At 40.1% G+C, this 20,079-nt stretch overlaps 1 protein-coding gene across 1 annotated transcript in view; it reads right to left on the bottom strand.

The window, feature by feature from the left end:
- The window catches only part of QRSL1 (glutaminyl-tRNA amidotransferase subunit QRSL1), a 70,407-nt gene that overhangs the window by 37,483 nt on the left and 12,845 nt on the right, over positions 1-20,079 (bottom strand). Inside the window, 4 exon segments of the mRNA XM_073627020.1 lie at positions 10,576-10,748; positions 10,750-10,774; positions 19,397-19,493; positions 19,602-19,700. Of these exon segments, the coding sequence (XP_073483121.1) occupies positions 10,576-10,748; positions 10,750-10,774; positions 19,397-19,493; positions 19,602-19,700 (394 nt within the window).

Genomic DNA, 20,079 nt, shown 5'->3' with positions numbered 1-20,079 from the left:
ACTGACATCGACACTGCTGTGTGGGATGTAAAAAGGCAGAGCACATTGCTGGGGGGGGGGCAGAGGGCACTACTGTGGGGGAAGGGGTGATGTAAAAGGGGAACTATTCACTGCTCTACTGCCGTCACCTGCCCTACTACTACCAGCCACTGCCTTACTGCCAGCAGCCACTGCCCTGCTGCCACCAGCCCCTGCCCTATTGACACCCTCATCTGCCCTACTGCCACTCTCACCTGCCCTACTGCCACCAGCCAATGCCACCTGCCCTACTGACACCAGCTACTGCCCTACTGACACCAGCCACTGCCCTACTGACACTGTCAATCACCCTGCTGACAACATCGACTGCCCTACTGCCACTGTCAATTGCCCTACTGACACCGTCCACTTTTAAGGTAGGTTAAGTTTATATTTTTACTGTGACAATTGTTTTATTATATTTTTTATAGTTATGGTTTTCCTTAATATTTAGTTAGGCCTTGCTAATTAAGTTCTTTTTTTTTTTTTTTTTTTTTTTTTAAAGGGGGTGCCAAACACTGGTGATCATTGCTCTCTTTATGTTGTTCAGGTAGATCTCCACCTCTCAAAGGTTGCCTACCCCTGCCCTACGCACTCATCACTGCGTTGGCGACACTGTGGCAAACTTGACTCTTTATTACACATTATGTGATCCTGTAAATCAATAAGCTCTTTCTGGAATAAAATATTTACTTTGATCTCTGAGATAATTAGCAGACCAGTCAGTCCCAACACCAATATAGCATTACTTCATGTTGGTCTAGAACATTTCCCTCCTAACTCGAGAAGTATTGTAGTTCACCTACTGTATGCAGTAAAACTAAACATCACCAGACTGTGGAAAACCTCCACAGTCTCGTCGATATCCAAGACGGTCAGCGATCTCAACTATGGATGCGATACGGAAAAGAGGTTTGCTCTTATGAACCTTGCATATGCTAAATGTACTTATACATGGTCACTATGGTTTCATAATCCTAAATGTATGGTTTCATTCTGATTGCTCACATAATAATGGCGTATGTGACATTATTTGTACTGGTATCCTGACATTCCTAGCTTACTATGTTGCACCCCCTATTCCCCCCTCCAGGGTTTTTTTTTCTCAGAGAATAGGTGCAGGAACTCCCCCTTTCTGAGTCACCCCTTTTCTCCGCCTCTACCCACCTCCGAGCACCCTCTACCTACCTCCCATTACTGCCCTTTTAGAGAATACAGAACCAAGTATCATTTTGTGGTGATAAGTAATTTGTATGACATTTGTTATTGATAACAAGAAAAGCAGTAAAATAGATCCCCTATAGCCAGTAACAATAAAGCCCCCTCTAGCAACAATAGATCCCAACATTAACAATGGGCCACCGAAACAAAATCCCCCGGCAGCAATAACAGAGCTCCTCACAGCCACCATCAATAGACTCCCTCAACAGTAGATCTCTCCCAGCCATAACTGATCCCTCAGCGATAAAAGACCCCCACCAGTAACAATAGAACCCCCACCAGTAAGAATAGACCCCCCCTGCAAAAATAGATCCCATCCAGGTAGAATAGATCCCTCAGCAGCCAGTATCAATAGACCCTGCAGCACACCCCAGCCCCCCTTACCATTACATACAGTCAGTGCTGGGGGTGCTGGAATTGCGTTCCCCCACGTTCTCGCTGAAAAAAAGCCCTGCCCCCCTCCCTTTTCCACCCCCCTTTTCCCCCTATCCAGCCCTATCTACTCCCATATCCTCTATCCTCCCCACAAGTTCACATATTTGGCAAGGTTTATCGCAACCTCCTGGACCTATTATTAGACCAGAACTTTACACTGTTGTATTGTTACGTTACTCGACATGTATCTCACTGTATAACAGTGAACTTATTGATTCTACCTCAGTTATTGTACCTGCTTAAATTTAATTTAAAAAACTACTTAAACGATGTGGAATGTATGTTCCTTGTTAAAGAGCATTTTTTTTAATCAAGTTGTTATGGGTAAAGTTCTGCTTTAAGCAGACCATGGCAAAATCTTAGTTTATATAGAAAAACGTACAGCATTTATATTGCTGATTTAAGTGTTTTAGGCTCATTACAATATAGTTGACTTTTATGTAGAACATCTGCATTGAAGTAATCACATTGAAATTACACTATTTTGTGATTTTGAGAAGAGAAAATGAAGGTGTGTATAATGCTGTCAGTTATTACAACCTAAACTTTCCATGATGTTTGTGTATTTGCTTATGCAACTTAGCACTCAAAACTATTTATGCAAAAATCAAGCAAACCTTTTTTCCATGAGCGAACACGAATGTCTTTAAAAGATGGGCTTCTACATTTACTTATACAGACCAAAATGCAAAATGTGCACCAGGTATAGAACAAACAGGCTACTGATCTATCTTAAATCCTAGAGATTACTCCAGAGAAGGCTTAAGCCTCGTACACACGCTTAGATTTTCAGACGACCGAACGTCCGTTTTTTGTGGCATGCTAGTCATAAGTCGAAAATTTACTCACAATACGACAATTTTCGTATAACAGAATACAAAGTCAGAATTATTGAAATGATTATAGTTTTTGGATGATGGACTTTTTCTAGGCATAACACAATCGTATAAAAAAATTGGTATTTATTACAAAATTAAATAAAAGCAAGACAATTACATAAAATTCTCATATAAATCATTCACAAAAAATGCCTATGAGCATGAATAACGCACCACCTGTATACACAATATAATCAAAAAATTCGGAGGACCAAACTGATCACTCTTGAGAATTATAGAATTTGACAAGGTAGTGTGTCATTAAAAACTCAGCTCTGCTCTACATGTTGCGCGTAAAAGTAACGCTCCTTCAGGAGCTATGGCGAATTACTTAATCACAGGTAAAGAAAGTAAAGATGAACAGAGAGTAGTGTCCTCAATGGTGGTAGAAATTCAGAGGAACTCAGGAGGATAGCACTTCAGGAAACACCTAGATTTAGTCTATAAGATAACTATATGCCAATTATCAAAAGGTAGGTAGTAGTCTTTGACACAGTGATGACCAGGACAACTGTTAGTATACTGGCTCAGTCAGTTTAGGGAATCCTCTCGTTGTATGAATGCCCAGTAGACCAGAAGTAGAAGTCCCTACAGAATGTTTTTAAGGTTATATTCCTGGTGTACTCTGTTCCCCTGACAGCACCGCATATAATTTTTATAATTTTTTGATTATATTGTGTATACAGGTGGTGCGTTATTCATGCTCATAGGCATTTTTTGTGAATGATTTATATGAGAATTTTATGTAATTGTCTTGCTTTTATATAATTTTGTAATAAATATCAATTTTTTAAATGATTGTGTTATGCCTAAAAAGTCCATCATCCAAAAACTATAATTATCTCAATAATCCAACTATCATGACGCGGCAAATTATATCCAAGTGTCGTATCCATAGTACCACTCTGTGGAGATCCAAATTTTCAATCAGAATACAACGTCAGAAGTTACGTCATGTGTTGAATAGTTTTGTATGTATTCTTTCATTTCTGAGCATGCGTAGTCTTGCTCTTACGATTTTTTTTTGTACCAAACCCGTACTAGCGAAACGAAAATCGGACGTTTCATGCGAAAAAAAATTTATAGCCTGAAAATCCAGCTTTTGTCTGACGAAAAAGCGAAATCGGCTGTCAAAGCACCGTACTAACGATCTAATGGTACAAATTTTTCATCCGATTTTCGTATCGTGTGTACCAGCCTTAAGCAGGGGTGTCACCTACTATAGTAGATGGTAGTAGACAGGAGTGCACATTATGCAATACACCAAGATTACAACCATCTTGCTACTGCTTTAATAAAGGAAAAGTAAAATCAGCATGTCCTACTTTGTTCTCCATAACACAGTCAAACAAACATTAATTTACAAACCTTTTTTAATTTAATGGCCAGTGCTAAAATTAGCTTTCTTTTACATCTGCATATCAACTAACAAAAAAAAAAAATAACTTACATTGATCATCAAAGCAAAAACAATTAGGAGATTAAGACGTGCATACCACGTTGATTAGAGCTGTTAATTTTGGTCACAAAAGAACACAATTTAATTTACTGTAGTACTAGATTTGTTACTATGATTAGCAGTTCTAATTACCTTTGCGCAGGTTCTTATTAAAGTGTATGCCCAGCTAAAACATATTTGGTTTCAGAAGAGGACAAGTTTTTGATATCCTGTCAAGGTTTTACCGCTATCTGTTGATTTTAGCCAAAATGCTGTGTCACTTCCTGTGATATAATCAAAGCAAAAAATTTAATCTTTCTTGTGTAAACTACTAATCCCACCATCCTCTATGTAATGAAGATGAACAATGGCAGACATGTTTGAAGTCCAGCATGGGTGGCAACCATGGCTCCCTCCATAGATATAGGGAAGCCTCCCTAGGAAGTGTGGTATTTACAGGATTAACAGGAGAAAATAAAGGGAAAAAAAGCCATAAAAAAGAAACTAATGCAGCTACCACATCTAAAAAGATTGATATGCTGCAATATATTATATTTTTGCTTTTAATATTGGACACACTTTAAAGTGATTGTAAAGTCTTTAAAAAAAATAAAAAAAAAAATAAAAAAAAAATAACAAACATGTTATACTTATCTCCTCTGTGCAGTTGGTTTTGCACAGAACAGCCTGGATCTTCATCTTCTCAGGTCCCTCTTTGCTGCTCCTTGCCCCTCCCTCAAGTGCCCCCTCAGCCAGCAGCTTTCTATGGGGGCACCCGAGCCGAGTCAGAGCTCCGTGTATCTATTCAGACACGGAGCCCCGACCTGGCCCCCCCCAACCCCCCCCCCCCCCGATTGGCTGACTGAATTTGATTGACAGCCGTGGGAGCCGATGGCACCGCTGCTGTGTCTCAGCCAATCAGCAGGAGTGTCCTGGACGGCTTAGACACTCATGGAGATCGCTGGAGACAGAGGGGCTCGGGTAAGTAATTAGGGGGTGATGAGGAGGCTGCTACACACAGAAGGCTTTTTATCTTAATGCATGCTTTTACAACTTTTTAAAACGTTTTGATTGGACATACACTTAAATGCAACACAAAAGGAGAAATAAAAGTTCGTAACTCCAGACAAAACTTTTTTTTAAAACTTTTTTTAGTTTTGAAAAGAGTGCTAGAAAGGTCAGAATTTCTGTCATAGTTTTACTGCCGTTTGTGACTTCATTTATAGATCTCATCTCAATTAACACCAGGATAAGAATTTAGTTTAGAGGAGTGGGCATAAATCCAATGTTTATGCTACATAAACCATTGTCTTTTTTTTTGTTTGTTTTGTTGCTGTCCCCATCACTTGCTGCACCTCTGGCCTCCTGACACTAGGGCAAGAATTAAAGGAAAAATCTACCCAATGGGGACACAAAAAACAACAAAAACCTAAGACCCCTTTCACACTGGGGCCACCCGTGCAGGGCACTTTTAACCCCAAAGAAGGGGTTAAAAACGGCAGTGTTGCGGCGCTTTGAAATCATTTTTCAGGCACTTCGGAAGCGCTGCCCATTCATTGCAATGGGCAGGGGCGTTTTGGGAGCGCTCTATACAGCGCTCCCAGATCGCCCCAAAGATGCTGCTTGCAGGACATTTTCTAACATCCCCCAAGCACACCGCCCGTGTGTGAAAGCACTCGGGTGACATGGGAGGCAGTTTTCAGGTGCTTTACAGGCACTATTTCTAGGGCTAAAATGCCTGAAAACTGCCTCGGTGTGAAAGAAGTCTAACAGATGGCTTAATCATTCCCTTGTATATATCTCTCACTGTTGCCTCTAAAATTGTTGCTTACCTGAGTGAGTTTGTCTTTAACCACTTACGGACTGCCACACGCCGATATACGTCCCAAGTTTGAAGAGGACTTGCCATAACCCCGGTATCCTCTTCTTCGGCCGGCAGTCCGCTTTCCGATAAGAGTGGTCTCTGCTGCGGATTCGCCGCAAGATCACTTTTATCGGCGGCAGGAGAGGGCCACCCCCCCTTCCGCTGTGCTCTGGTGCCGCTTAGCTCGTAAAGGGCCATTTTTGTTTTTTTTTTAATTGCATTTTAGTGTAAATATGAGATCTGAGGTCTTTTTGACCCCAGATCTCATATTTAAGAGGTCCTGTCATGCTTTTTTTTCTATTACAAGGGATGTTTACATTCCTTGTAATAGGAATAAAAGTGACACTTTTTTTTTTTTAAAAGAACAACTTTTTTAAAAGTGTAAAAAAATAAAAAAGGTAAAACAAATAAGAAAATAACAAAAAAATTTAAACGCGCCTCGTCCTGCGTGCAGAAGTGAACGCATACATGAGTAGCGCCCGCATATGAAAACGGTGTTGAAACCACACATGTGAGGTATTGCCGCGATCGGTAGAGCGATAGCAATAATTCTAGCCCTAGACCTCCTCTGTAACTCAAAACATGCAACCTGTAGAATTTTTTTAAACATCGCCTATGGAGATTTTTAAGGGTAAAAGTTTGTCGCCATTCCACGAGCAGGCGCAATTTTGAAGCGTGATATGTTGGGTATCAATTTACTCAGCGTAACATTATCTTTCACAACATAAAAAAAATTACTGTTTTCTTAATCTTAAAAAGTGTATTTTTTCCAAAAAAAGTGCACTTGTAAGACCGCTGTGCAAATACAGTGTAACAGAAAGTATTGCAATGACCACCATTTTATTCCCTAGGGTGTTAGAAAAAAAATGTATAATGTTTGGAAGTTCTAAGTAATTTTCTAGCAAAAAAACAGTTTTTACCTTGTAAACAACAAATTTCAAAAAGAGGCTCGGTCCTTAAGTGGTTAAAGCCAACTTTTAGGGCCCTTTCACACTGGGGCGGTTTGCAGGCGCTATTGCGCTAATAATATCGCCTGTAAACCGACCCGAAACAGCCGCTGCTGTCTCTCCAGTGTGAAAGCCCCGAGGGCTTTCACACTGGATCGGTGCGCTAGCAGGACGGGAAAAAAAGTCCTGCTAGCAGCATTTTCGGAGCGGTGAAGGAGCGGAGTATATACCGCTCGTTCACCGCTCCTGCCCATTGAAATCAATGGGACAGCGTGGCTATACCGCCAGCAAAGTGCCTCTGCAGAGGTGGTTTTTAACCCTTTCTCGGCTGCTAGCGGGGGGTAAAACCGCCCCTCTAGCGGCTGAATACCGACGGTAAAGCGCCGCTTACAATAGCGGCGCTTTACCGCCGACGCCGCCCCCGCCCCAGTGTGAAAGGGCCCATAGCCAAAAATAGGAAATGTGATTAACCCATTAAAAGATAAAATAAAAAAAGCAGATATTTGTTTCAATTGTCACTCTGTCTGGAGTTCTCCCAGCAGTTCTTCTTTTCACAGTCTAAATGCCAGCAGCAGCACTTCCTCTAAGCCCAGACAAGAGGAACTGGTCTTGTTTAAGAAAAATTTAAAAGTCAGCAGCTACCAAAGCTGCTGACTTTTCGCCAGTGTTAATTTTGATGTCAAATTTTGATTTAGTTTTAGTCATAGTCTTGACTAAAACGCTATTTTAGTTTAAGTATTTTAGTCTTTTGACTAAAATTAATTTTTTTTTGTCGTATTGTAGTAAACTAAAATCTCCAGTACTGCAAAGGAATTTGTAAGTTCTGTAAATAATTGTATTCCATTTTGTATGTATTGCACGCTGCACCCACTGTGCACACGGCACTAATAATGTTTTCATTACGTTTGCATTCTTTAAGCCCTGATTAGAATTAGCCTGCCTATGTTACGTCCCTTGTTACCAAAGTACAATTGTAATATTAATGTGATACCTACGTAATCATGTGTATAAAAAACTTCAATTGAGTCATAATAAAGCAGAACAGTTATTTGGAAAGATGCTGAGCATATCTTTTGTGTCTGTTCCCTACTGCAGTAGTTATTAATTTGGAACCACTAATCAACATGAGGATAGAGTTGCCTATTTATAAAATTTCCAAAACAGTACATTTTAGTTGACTAAAATCTAATGGGTTTAGTTAAATTATGATATATTTAAAATGATTGGAAAGTCTTGTTTTTTTATTTCTATAAAAACAATAAACATGTTATACTTACCTGCCCTGTGTAGTAGATTTGCCCAGAGCAGCCCAGATCCTCCTCTTCTCGGGTCCCTCTTCTGTACTCCTGGCCCCTCCCTCCTTTCGAGTGCCCCCACAGCAAGCAGTTATGGGGGCACCTGAGCCGAGTCACAGCTCCCAGTGTCCATTCAGACACGTATTCGCAGCCACGCCCGCCCCGTCTCTCTCCTCATTGACTGACTGACTTTGATTGACAGCAGCGGGAGCCAAATGGCACCCCTGCTGTGTCTCAGCCAATCAGGAGGGAGAGTCTCGGACAGCCAAGACACTCGTGGACATCACTGGACAGAGATTGGGCTCAGGTAAGTATTTAGGGGCTGAGGGGGGCTGCTGCACACAGAAGGTTTTTTATCTTAATGCATTAAGATAAAAACCCTTCTGACTCTACAACCCCTTTAAGAATTTCTCTAGAATTTCCAAACTCATATAGTCCTGGAGTAAAAATCTAACATATTAATTTATAGTATTAGGGATTGTACATGCATTACAGACACAGATTTAGCCATTGTGATATATAACGTCTTTATAAATGAAATAAAAAAAAAAAAATAAAAAAAATAAATAAATAAATAAATAAATAAATAAATAAATAAAAATTGCGATTTTTTTTTACCAAAAATATGTAGAATATATATTGGCCTAAACTGGTGAAGAAATTTGTTTTTGTACATTTTTTTGGATATTTATTATAGCAAAAAGTAAAAAAATTTTGTTTTTTTTTCAAAATTGTCAGTCTTTTTTTGTTTATGGCGCAAAAAATAAAAAACGCAGGAGTGATCAAATATCACCAAAAGAAAGCATTGTGGGAAAAAAAAGACATTGATTTTGTTTGGGTACAACGTCGCACGACTGCGCAATTGTCAGTTGCCGTATCGCAAAAAATGGTCTGTTCATTAAGGGGGTAGATCCTTTTCGGGGCTGAAGTGGTTAAATAGCTTTTTTGTTATTTTTTTTTTATTTCAGCAGCTTAGTAGATGTCCCCTACTTATTCTTTTATGGTAATGCAGTGTTAATTTTGACGTCAAATTTCGATTTAGTTTTAGTCATAGTCTTTTGTTATAGTCATAGTCCATTTTAGTTTTAACCATATTTTAGTCATCTGAATTGTTTTAGTTTTAGTCGTATTTTAATCAACGAAATTAACACTGCTTTTCGCAAACAGACTATTACCAGTCTAACGCCGTCTCCATTGCAGCTGATCCTTCACTAGGCTTTGTGTCCTTGGTGCCACCATCAGATGTAGAAGTCAGCTGTGGTTTCCTGATGTCTCACAGCTGACTTCCCACTGCACATGCGCAAGATTACGCAACACTTTCAGACTGGACCCGCAGCCTCCTGGGATGTGTGACGTGTGCCAGGAGGTAGCGAGTGGATAGTCCAAGCTGACGTTATTCTTGCCTAGGCGCAAATTGATGAAATGCAAGTGGGTATCTGCCAGAACAAGGTACCCAATCCCAGAAAAGAAAAAAGTAGGATTGCGGGGGGATGAGCAGAACTCTCACTTTTAATTGAAGGTCTGCTTTCAACAGGTTGATTTATTTTTCACGACACACTGTTCTTGATATGAGAGGAGTCTAGGCAGACTAAAATGTGCCCACTTTTAAGGAAGAGAAGGAATCTACACACAGTAATAGCTTGTTCAATTGCTTTTGTTTTCTTTATGATAAGCTGGCAGAAGAGGTTCTTTTAGGATGGCCACCCTTCTCCTTAAGTCTTTAAATATGTGTTTAGCCTAAGAGCTGGTTTGTGCATGCATGTCTAACTGCCTCTAATATCAAAGGCAACCTTAAAAGTGATACTAAAGTCTTGTTTTTTTTTCCTTTAATAATAACAAACATGTCATACTTACCTGCTCTTCAAAGTCGTTTTGCACAGAGCAGCCCCGATCCTCCTCTTCTCGGGTCTCTCGCTGGAGATCCTGGCCCCTCCTTCCTCCCGAGTGACCCCACAGCAAACAGCTTGCTATGGGGGCACCCAAGCCAAGCCGCAGCTCTGTGTCCAATCAGACAGGAAGCCGCCCCTGCCCCCTCTCTCCTCATTGGTTAACTGACTTTGAAAGCAGTGAGAGCCAATGGTGCTGCTGCTGTGTCTCAACCAATCAGGAGGGAGAGTCCCCACACTCGTGCACATCGCTGGATAGAAATGGGGTTCAGGTAAGTATTAAGGTGGTTGAGGGAGTTGCTGCACACAGAAGGTTTTTTTTATCCTAATGCATAGAATATGACATATGAATATGCTTAACAGGTTTAAAAAATAAACTTCCAGATGCCATAAACCCTCCTAGAAATGGGTTACAGCTCACCATGTAAGAAACTGAATTATTGGATTTGGACATGTTTACTGAGAAGTATGAGCAATTCTCTTGAATGTTACAACTTCTGTTTCAAAGTAAAAAGAGGAAATATTACAGCCCACATATTAACCATAATTAATCATGACAGCATATGATAAAGAAAAAAGTTTTGACTACTCACGCACAACATGTTCCAGAAGACACAGCCACAGCACTTCCCCCTGAACTTCCTCCTGCGATAACCCAATCAGAATCTTCATCGGCAACGGCACCAGATGCTGCTCTTTTCTCTCTGTATTGTTTGGAATAGCTCCATGGATTTTTCACTGGGCCACCATGGATTTTTCACTGGGCCAAATATGCTATCAGTACTTCCAGACCTAGGTTGATAAAAGAAAATTTAGATCTAAAATTGGAAGCATAAAAGCAGTTTACCATATTTTGCCTTCAGCATAACCCTGTAGTGTAAGCTCTAATGGGCAGGGCCCTCTGATTCCTCCTGTATTGAATTGTATTATAACTGTATTATAACTGTACTGTCCGCCTTCATGTTGTAAAGTACTGTGCAAACTGTTGGTGCTATATGAATACTGTATAATAATAATAATAATAATAATTAGAGAGTACTGCTAAGAAATACCTATCTATATAAAATATAGTTAGCATATCCAGACTTTAGGAGGTCCTCGGGGAGGCACACAGAAGCAGACAGCAAAATAGTCAAGTATTAATTTCCATACTTCACCACTCCCACATCACATAGACATCTTCACACAAGCCAACAGAGTAGGTTTGTATATGGAGCAGAAACCCATAAAGTCAGACTTTGCTTGGATGAGCAAGCATGTGATATGGGAGCTCAAAAATATATATATGGAATACTCAAACAGGACACCTAAGGGATATACACATACCAAGTTGTCTCTCAGTGTAATCCAATTACATGAACAACTTCTAAAAATGTTAAAGCAGAATTAAACCCAAAACCAAAAATGTAATATGTTGCAGCTTACCAGTCATTAGACGTGGTGGCTGCATTTGTTCTCTATGGCTTTTTCTCCTCTGTTTTCCCCTGTTGATCTGACCAGTAACACACCTCCTGTATGAGAGTGCCTCCACTTTGGATGAAGGAGCAACAGAGACACCTTTGGACAGCAGCATTGTTAATCTGGGGGAGGGGAGTGATAGATGGACCAGCAGATTTAAATACACTGACAAACTGAAGCCAAACTCCAGCTAACACTTTATAAGCAGTTACAGCAGCAGTTTTGGGATTGCTTTTGGGATAAATATCTTACATAAATAAAAACTGACCATTGTAAGTATCCCTGTCAGTGTTAAATGGTTTGTCTTAACCCTCTAACTTCTGCATTTGCAGGACAGTTTGTTTTGTTAAAAAAACAGACTTTCCAGCTGAACTAGAAACACCCCTTCCAAGTTTGGAGTTGATGCTTGCCCCTACCAATACTTTTCTTCCTTTCTTTTTCCACTACAGTTTCTTTGATCCCCGTTTAACTGGCGGATCATCTCGACCTACATATGGTTGTTTGCGACTATGCATCCTCTATGGAAAACTTTCTGAAAGTCCTACGGAGAATTAGACGGAATATTGGGGATAATGGACCCTTTGAGTCAGTTAAGTCAGGAAGGACCTCAACATCGGCTTTCTATTCAGCACTCAGGGATTAGTATTGTTTATGTATTTTGTTCTGTTATGATACACTTGTTTTAAACTGTGACCGGTTGATGGTCTATTGTCCTTTTATATCTTTTTTAAATGTGCTTCATTTGTTTACTAAAAACATTAAAAAAAAAAATATCGCAAATGAAAAAACAGATTTACTGACTAGATTACCAGGTGAAAATAAATAAAATAAAAAAGAAAAGAATGTCCAAAAAAGAAAACCAATGCAGCCATCACATCTAAGAATTGTTAAACTGCAATAGAATAAATGTTTTTTTTTATTTTTGGGTTTAATACCACTTTTGCTGTCTTGTTGACCAAATGTTTCAGTCATTTCTAAAGTCACTAACCAGAACAAGTATGCAGACTAGAAGCTTTGACTTAGCCTTGGAGTTCCGGATCTAAATGTTTGTTCTAGGTCACCCCCTAAAAGTACTGAAGCCAGAGACAGCAAGGCACTTGGAATTTTCAGGTGATCAGTGTTGGAATCCTCTAGATTTCTATTACAGGGCCCTTTTACAACCAAAGTGGCCTTATGGACAGGAACCTTTTTTTTTTTTTTTTTTAATTTTTTTTTGTCCAGCACTGCATCATTCTATTTATTTCTGTGGCCCTAAATGCAGTATGCATACAGCCATGTTGCATGATATTAAATATATGCATTGCATTAAAGGTTTGGGAATGTTACCATCTTTATAGGCATTAATAAAAAAAATGCATATACAGTATGTTTTTGTTCCTGGGTACAACGGTCCTTTGAAAGAAAAGCAACATTCACATATGATGCAATAAAACAAGCAAACAAAATTTAGACATGTAAAACTAAACGTTAAAGGAAACAATCCTCAGGCATATTCAGTTAAAGGCCTCTTGCACACTGCAGCTTGAAAAAGCTCAGTACAGCTTGCATTTTACTGAGCTAAAATTCAGCCCATAAATTGTAATGGGCCTATGCACACAGTTGCGTAAACAAGCGCGTGCATCCTTCAGTAACAAAAAAAGAAAATATAAAAAAAAAAAAAAAAAAAAAAAAAAAACCACAGCTTTTTTTGGTCAGTAATTTACACCTCCGGCGTGCAAATACGCGCAAATGCTCATTTACATATTTGTAACAAACAGGAGTATAATAAAGAGGCCAAAATGTCACTAAAACCATATCATAAAAAAACATCAATACATGGTGTATTACATGCTGTTCATACTCACTCAGTCACTATGAGAATTGTTTTCTGTATTCTGCAAAAAACCTGGTTGATCCTGCTGCTCTCCACCTCCCCCTTCTGTCCAAGTCCCCAATTCAGCTAGTGATTTTGCAGCTGTGATACAACTCTGCACATGCTCAATTTTCAGTGAGTTTCTATGCTGAGCATTTCCTCCCTATCACATCTGTCACACATGTGGGCATGTACACAGTGTTAAATGACAGCCCACTCCCTCCTTCTCCATGCCCACTAACCATCTAAGCACAATGGGGGGTGGATATTACATGTAGATTGATGGAGGCTTCACCTCCTCTTATTCGAAGACACAGCCTGGAGGGGTGTGACAAAGCCTGTGACTGGCAGAGACCCGCCTACACCATGTTAATTCCACAAAATTATAAAGATTTTATTTCAAATATATATTTGTATGACAATTTTAAACCGTTTATTGATATTAATTATTTTTACTCTGTATTCCAAAGGCTTTTTTTTTATTTTCAACATGTGACCAGCAGCAGAGTACTATAAGCCTCTCCTGCTTATATTTCCCTGCAGGCAGGCTGGCAAAGATTTTTTTAATTAAATAATTACAGTGCCATCATCCATATACAAAAAGAGAGGGAACAATGTAAAATTTCACAGTGTGTGTTTAGTATCACTTTAAGGTAAGTGCAATTCGCCAACAAATAAAAATGCATCTTCCTCTGATTACACTAGCAGAGAGGAAGCGCATAGGTTGCTATAGGTTACTTCACTCAGCACTTCATTACTATATTTTGTTCAGCTTTCTTGAATAAGAATACCGGTCTTCTTTCAAATTAACAGGTGAAGTTTAGTAAGTGCAACCTTAAAATGTGTCTAAACACTCTTAGGAGAGAATTCTAAAAGGACAGCTACCTGACACTGATTCATATCAGTCATAAAAACATTAAATATTTATTTTGAATCCCGGAGAAAAGTGTTTTCCTGCGCTAGGACAGCCAGTATTTTCCTCATAAAGAATTGACAAGTCTGCTTTCCCATGGAACAAGATAAGCCAGTTCAGCTTGCTGTTCTAGAGTTCTGATAAGCATGGAGATTTGATCTGGGCAGCCAGTCATTAGAATCCCCTGATCGTGGCGCGGTGAAAGTAGTCTGCGATCACAGTGCACTGGACTAAATTATTCTTTCATGAATAACATACCACCTGCTAATGTTTTCCTACACACATGAAACCATCACTTTCAAAACGCTGTAAAGGATACATTGGCAAGTAGATCATGAAATGTCACCCACATTAACTTGATCTGTGGTTAATAGTGTGCAAAGGAATAGTTTCATGTATTAAAATGATTTTACTCAAATGGAAAGTCAATGCCATAAACTAGTAGCCACAATATTACTTTAAAACTATGCTGTTTTCTAAGGAGTTGTTAAATATGACATAGACCGCCATTCTCAGCTGGCTGACAAAATGTTTGTGTCATCCATAGCAACCAGAATCTGTCATTCTTCCAGGGCAGATTAAATTGTAAACATAGTTTAGATTTGTGTGGTTACTCATAATTTGACTCATAGGCTACCTTCTTGTATTTCTCTGGGACTTTAGTAGTTAATAACCTCACTCAGAATTTCCAAGTTTGCCCAACTCCCATGGCATTTACAAAGATAAATTAACCACTTCACCCCCTTCCTGACCAGAGCACTTTTTACAATTTGGCACTGCGTCGCTTTAACTGCTAATTGCGCGGTCATGCAATGCTGTACCCAAACGAAATTTGCGTCCTTTTCTTCCCACAAATAGAGCTTTCTTTTGATGGTATTTGATCACCTCTGCCGTTTTTATTTTTTGCGCTATACACGGAAAAAAAACGAAAATTTTGAAAAAAAAAAAAAATGATATTTTCTACTTTTTGTTATAAAAAAAAAATCCAATAAACTCAATTTTAGTCATACATTTAGGCCAAAATGTATTCGGCCACATGTCTTTGGTAAAAAAAATGTCAATAAGTGTATATTTATTGGTTTGCGCCAAAGTTATAGCGCCTACAAACTAGGGTACATTTTCTGTAATTTACACAGCCTTTAATTTATGACTGCTATGTCATTTCTTGAGGTGCTAAAATGGCAGGGCAGTACAAAACCCCCACAAATGACCCCATTTTGGAAAGTAGACACCCCAAGGAAATTGCTGAGAGGCATGTTGAGCCCATTGAATATTAATTTTTTTTGTCCCAAGTGATTGAATAATGACAAAAAAAAAAAAAAATTACAAAAAGTTGTCACTAAATGATATATTGCTCACACAGGCCATGGGCATTTGTGGAATTGCACCCCAAAATATATTCAGCTGCTTCTCCTGAGTACGGGGATACCACATGTGTGGGACTTTTTGGAGCCTAGCCGCGTACGGGGCCCCAAAAACCAATCACTGCTTCAGGATTTCTAAGGGCGTAAATTTTTGATTTTACTCCTCACTACCTATCACAGTTTTGAAGGCCATAAAATGCCCAGATGGCATAAAACCCCCCCAAATGACCCCATTTTGGAAAATAGACACCCCAAGCTATTTGCTTTGAGGCATGTTGAGTCCATGAATATTTTACATTTTGACACAAGTTGCTGGAAAGTGACACATTTTTTTTTTTTTTTGCACAAAGTTGTCACTAAATGATATATTGCTCACACAGGCCATGGGCATATGTGGAATTGCACCCCAAAATACATTTAGCTGCTTCTCCTGAGTATGGGGATACCACACAGTATTTGCGCAGCGATTTTTCAAACGCATTTTTTGGGGAAAAAACACACTTTTTTTAAATTTTAATACACTAAAACACACTATATTTCCCAAATGTTTGATGAAATAAAAAAGATGATCTTAGGCCGAGTACATGGATACCAAACATGACATGCTTTAAAATTGTGCACAAACGTGCAGTGGCAACAAAATTAATACATTTTAAAAGCCTTTAAAAGCCTTTACAGGTTACCACTTTAGATTTACAGAGGAGGTCTACTGCTAAAATTACTGCCCTCGATCTGACCTTCGCGGTGATACCTCACATGCATGGTGCAATTGCTGTTTACATTTGACGCCAGACCGACGCTTGCGTTCGCAGGGGGGACAGGGGTGCTTTTTTTTTTTCTTTATTATTTTTTTGCTTTTTTATCTTATTTTTAAACTGTTCCTTTCATTTTTTTTTTTTTTTTTAAATCATTTTTATTGTTATCTCAGGGAATGTAAATATCCCCTATGATAGCAATAGGTAGTGACAGGTACTCTTTTTTTGAAAAAATTGGGGTCTATTAGACCCTAGATTTCTCCTCTGCCCTCAAAGCATCTGACCACACCAAGATCGGTGTGATAAAACGCTTCCCCAATTTCCCAATGGCGCTGTTTACATCCGGCGAAATCTAAGTCATAAAATGCTCGTAGCTTCCGGTTTCTTAGGCCATAGAGATGTTTGGAGCCACTCTGGTCTCTGATCAGCTCTATGGTCAGCTGGCTGAATCACCGCTGCATTCTCAGGTTCCCTGTTGAGACAGGAGAGCCAGAGAAAAACACGGAAGACGGTTGGGGGGGGGGTGTGCATTCCCTCCCACTGCTTGTAAAAGCAGTCTAGAGGCTAATTAGCCGCTAGGATTGCTTTTACATGAAAGCCGACCGCTGGCTGAAAAGAATGATACCAAGATGATACCTAAACCTGCAGGCATCATTCTGGTATAACCACTCAAAGTTGTGAATGGCGTACTGAAGACAAAAAAATGGTTAACAATAAAGCACAGTAAACGGTAAAGTATAAAAAAATTGCATACCTGAAAAGCAAACATGGTAAAACATAATAACAATAAAACATTGCAGAATAGAATACAGTAAAAAAGAGCAGAACAATAGAGAGAATAGAGAGAGAGAAAACAATAAAACAACAACTATTTTTTTTTATTTTATATTTTTGTGGGGTTTTTTTACACTTTTTTTTGTAACTGTAACTTTTATAACTGTAACCGGTTCCAGGTTTGGGTCTCTCAAAATGCGATGGCATCTTGGGAGACCCTGTGAAAGTGTGCCTAGTCTGTGCAATGCTGTACCCTACGCTAATACTCAACTAGTGAATGGTAGCATTCAAAACATTCACCAATGCAAAGACCAGGATTGTCAGGACAGGAGGGACAATAATAGCGGGTGTCACGCCTATATCTGCGCTTGCTGCAGACACGACATCTTTTTTGGGGGGTTCGTTGGGTAGGGGTACTCGGAGGACATAAAGAAAATGCCTCTCATGCAGCCGACTGCATTTGGTTGGGGATGTGAATGGGGGAAGTACAGGCGCTGCAGAAGTGGTGGGTTCCAATTAGGATTGGCGAATGCAGCAGGAAGGACACTATGGGCACGACTAGCCTGTTTGTCTTCTTCTTGGTGGCAGCGGGACACTACTTGTGCTTGCCACCTCACCAGCTTGAACTGCACTTATAGGACTCGCCACGTCACCAAGTGTTACTGCAGTGCTGGTTTGACTACGACCGGGGTGTACTAGGCCGCTGGCGCTTGCCAGTTCACCAAAACGATAGCAAAAAAACTGTTAGCGATCGCAGGGATCAGGCCTGACTCTGCGAACGCTGCAGTTATGCGTTTAGTGTTTTGTAAGTGACAGTGATTGATCGATACTGCACTTGGGTGGGCTGGGATGGGCCGGGTGGAGGGGCAAAACGCAGGTGCTAGCAGGTATCTGGACTGATCCCGCTAACACTGCGTTTTTGGGAACCCTAAACTGCTGGGGGACGCTAGTATAGATCTGATCAGATCAGATATTGATCCGTTCAGATACTATACCACTAAGAGAGGCGTATGCTGCGTGCATGGGTGTTAGCGGTACTGGCGTTAATCTGACGCTGCCTGGGGCGACGCATATCACCGCCGGGCGATCAGGGGGCTAAACCTTTATTCTGTAATAAACGGCGGGTGCCCCGACACTATAAAAAATAAACGAACTAACCAGCGTCACCCGTAACAGTTATACGGTGATCAGTCATGAAAGGGTTAACTAGGGGGCAATCAAGGGTTAAAACCTTTATTAGGTAGTATATGGGGGTCCCTGACGCTATAAAACACTGACGGCGAACCTAAATATTTACCTCCCTAACTAGCGTCACCAGCGACACTAATACAGCGATCAGAAAAATGATCGCCTAGCGACACTGGTGACGGGGGGTGATCAAGGGGTTAAAACTTTATTAGGGGGGTATCTTAGACCTAAAGGGGGCTAACACTCACTGCCCTACCACACTAACTGTCACAAACTGACACCATGCAGTAATCAGAAAAAAAAACACAAAACAAAACAACAACTGCTTGGTGTCAGTGTGACAGGGGGGGGGGTGATCGGGGGGGGGGGGGTGATCGGGGGTGTAAAGTATGCCTGGCATGTTCTACTGTGAGGTGTAGTGTTGTGCAACTCACTCAGATGTCTTCTCTCCACGGCACCGGAACGGAAACTGCCGAGCCGAGGAGAGATGACATCACATCCTCTGCCTCTGTGTACTACACAATTTCAGTTCTGCATGAGCTGACCTTTACAATAAAAGAAACAATCTATTTAATTTCTATGGAAAAACAGGAGTTCGGAAACGGAAACTGCCGAGCCGAGGAGAGATGACATCACATCCTCTGCCTCTGTGTACTACACAGAGGCAGGGGACGATTCTCATTGGCTGGGAGCGATCGCGAGGGGGGGCCACGATCAGACCCCCCCCCCGCCCGCGGGAAGGCAATCACGTACCAGGTACGTGATTTTGCCTGCCCATGCCATTCTGCCGACGTATATCGTCGTTAGGCGGTTGGCAAGTGGTTAAGATATCGCATTTCCCCAGTATATTGTGCAAAATTTATTGTAAATCAGAAAAACACCCCATACACAAAAGCAAAACCTTTATTACAGCCCTGTTAAAAAGGTAAACAAAACACACAACTACCACACTCAAGCTCAACCAATTTCAGTTCTGCATGGAGCTGACCTTTACAATAAAAGAAACAATCTATTTAATTTCTATGGAAAAACAGGAGTTCCTCCTGCAGACACTAAGAAAGTGGGTTCAACATTCAGTTTAACAAAGATCATTAAGAACGTGTTACATACCCCATAGCAAATTCATCAAGGTTAGTTTTTCCCATGAGCACGGCTCCTTGATCAAGTAGTTTCTGCACAACTGTGGCATTATAGGGAGGAATGTAACCTTGAAAATATGATAATAGTAATTATGAAAAAGGCATTAAAATTTTAGGAACAATAATATCTTACAAGATCATTTGTGAACAAATCCCCACAAGAGGCAATAATCTACCTTTAAGCATTTGTGATGCACATGTTGTCTCTATATTGGTGGTGCTAAAATTGTCTTTAACTGCAACCGGGATGCCGTCTAAAGCCCCAAGGGGCTTGCCTGCAATGAAATACAAATGTCATTTCCAGACAAAAAAACAAGAAACATGACATGAATTTGTAAGTAAGGCATGGTGTACTCCACATATACAGGATGTGATGTCATTAGTGCAGAATCCACCTTAAACTGATCTTGACTCCTTTTTTGTTACTAGTAGTGTTGGAATATTGCAAAGCGCTTGTATTAGTTTGTAGTTCTGCTTAAAGCGTTTGTTAAAGTGGGGGTCCACCTATCTATCGTTTTTTTTTTTTTGAGTTCATTCACAAACTTTTCTTCTCAGCATTACATACTCACATATTGTGTGTAATATGTCCGCCTGTGTCAGATTTCGTCGGAAAGAATAACTTATTATTCACTGCAGGCAGTTTCCATCTTCATT

This window comes from Aquarana catesbeiana, linkage group LG04 (assembly GCF_042186555.1).
Source record: "Aquarana catesbeiana isolate 2022-GZ linkage group LG04, ASM4218655v1, whole genome shotgun sequence".
NCBI classification, from domain to species: Eukaryota; Metazoa; Chordata; class Amphibia; order Anura; family Ranidae; genus Aquarana; species Aquarana catesbeiana.
This window is presented reverse-complemented; position numbering and strand designations above follow the sequence as displayed.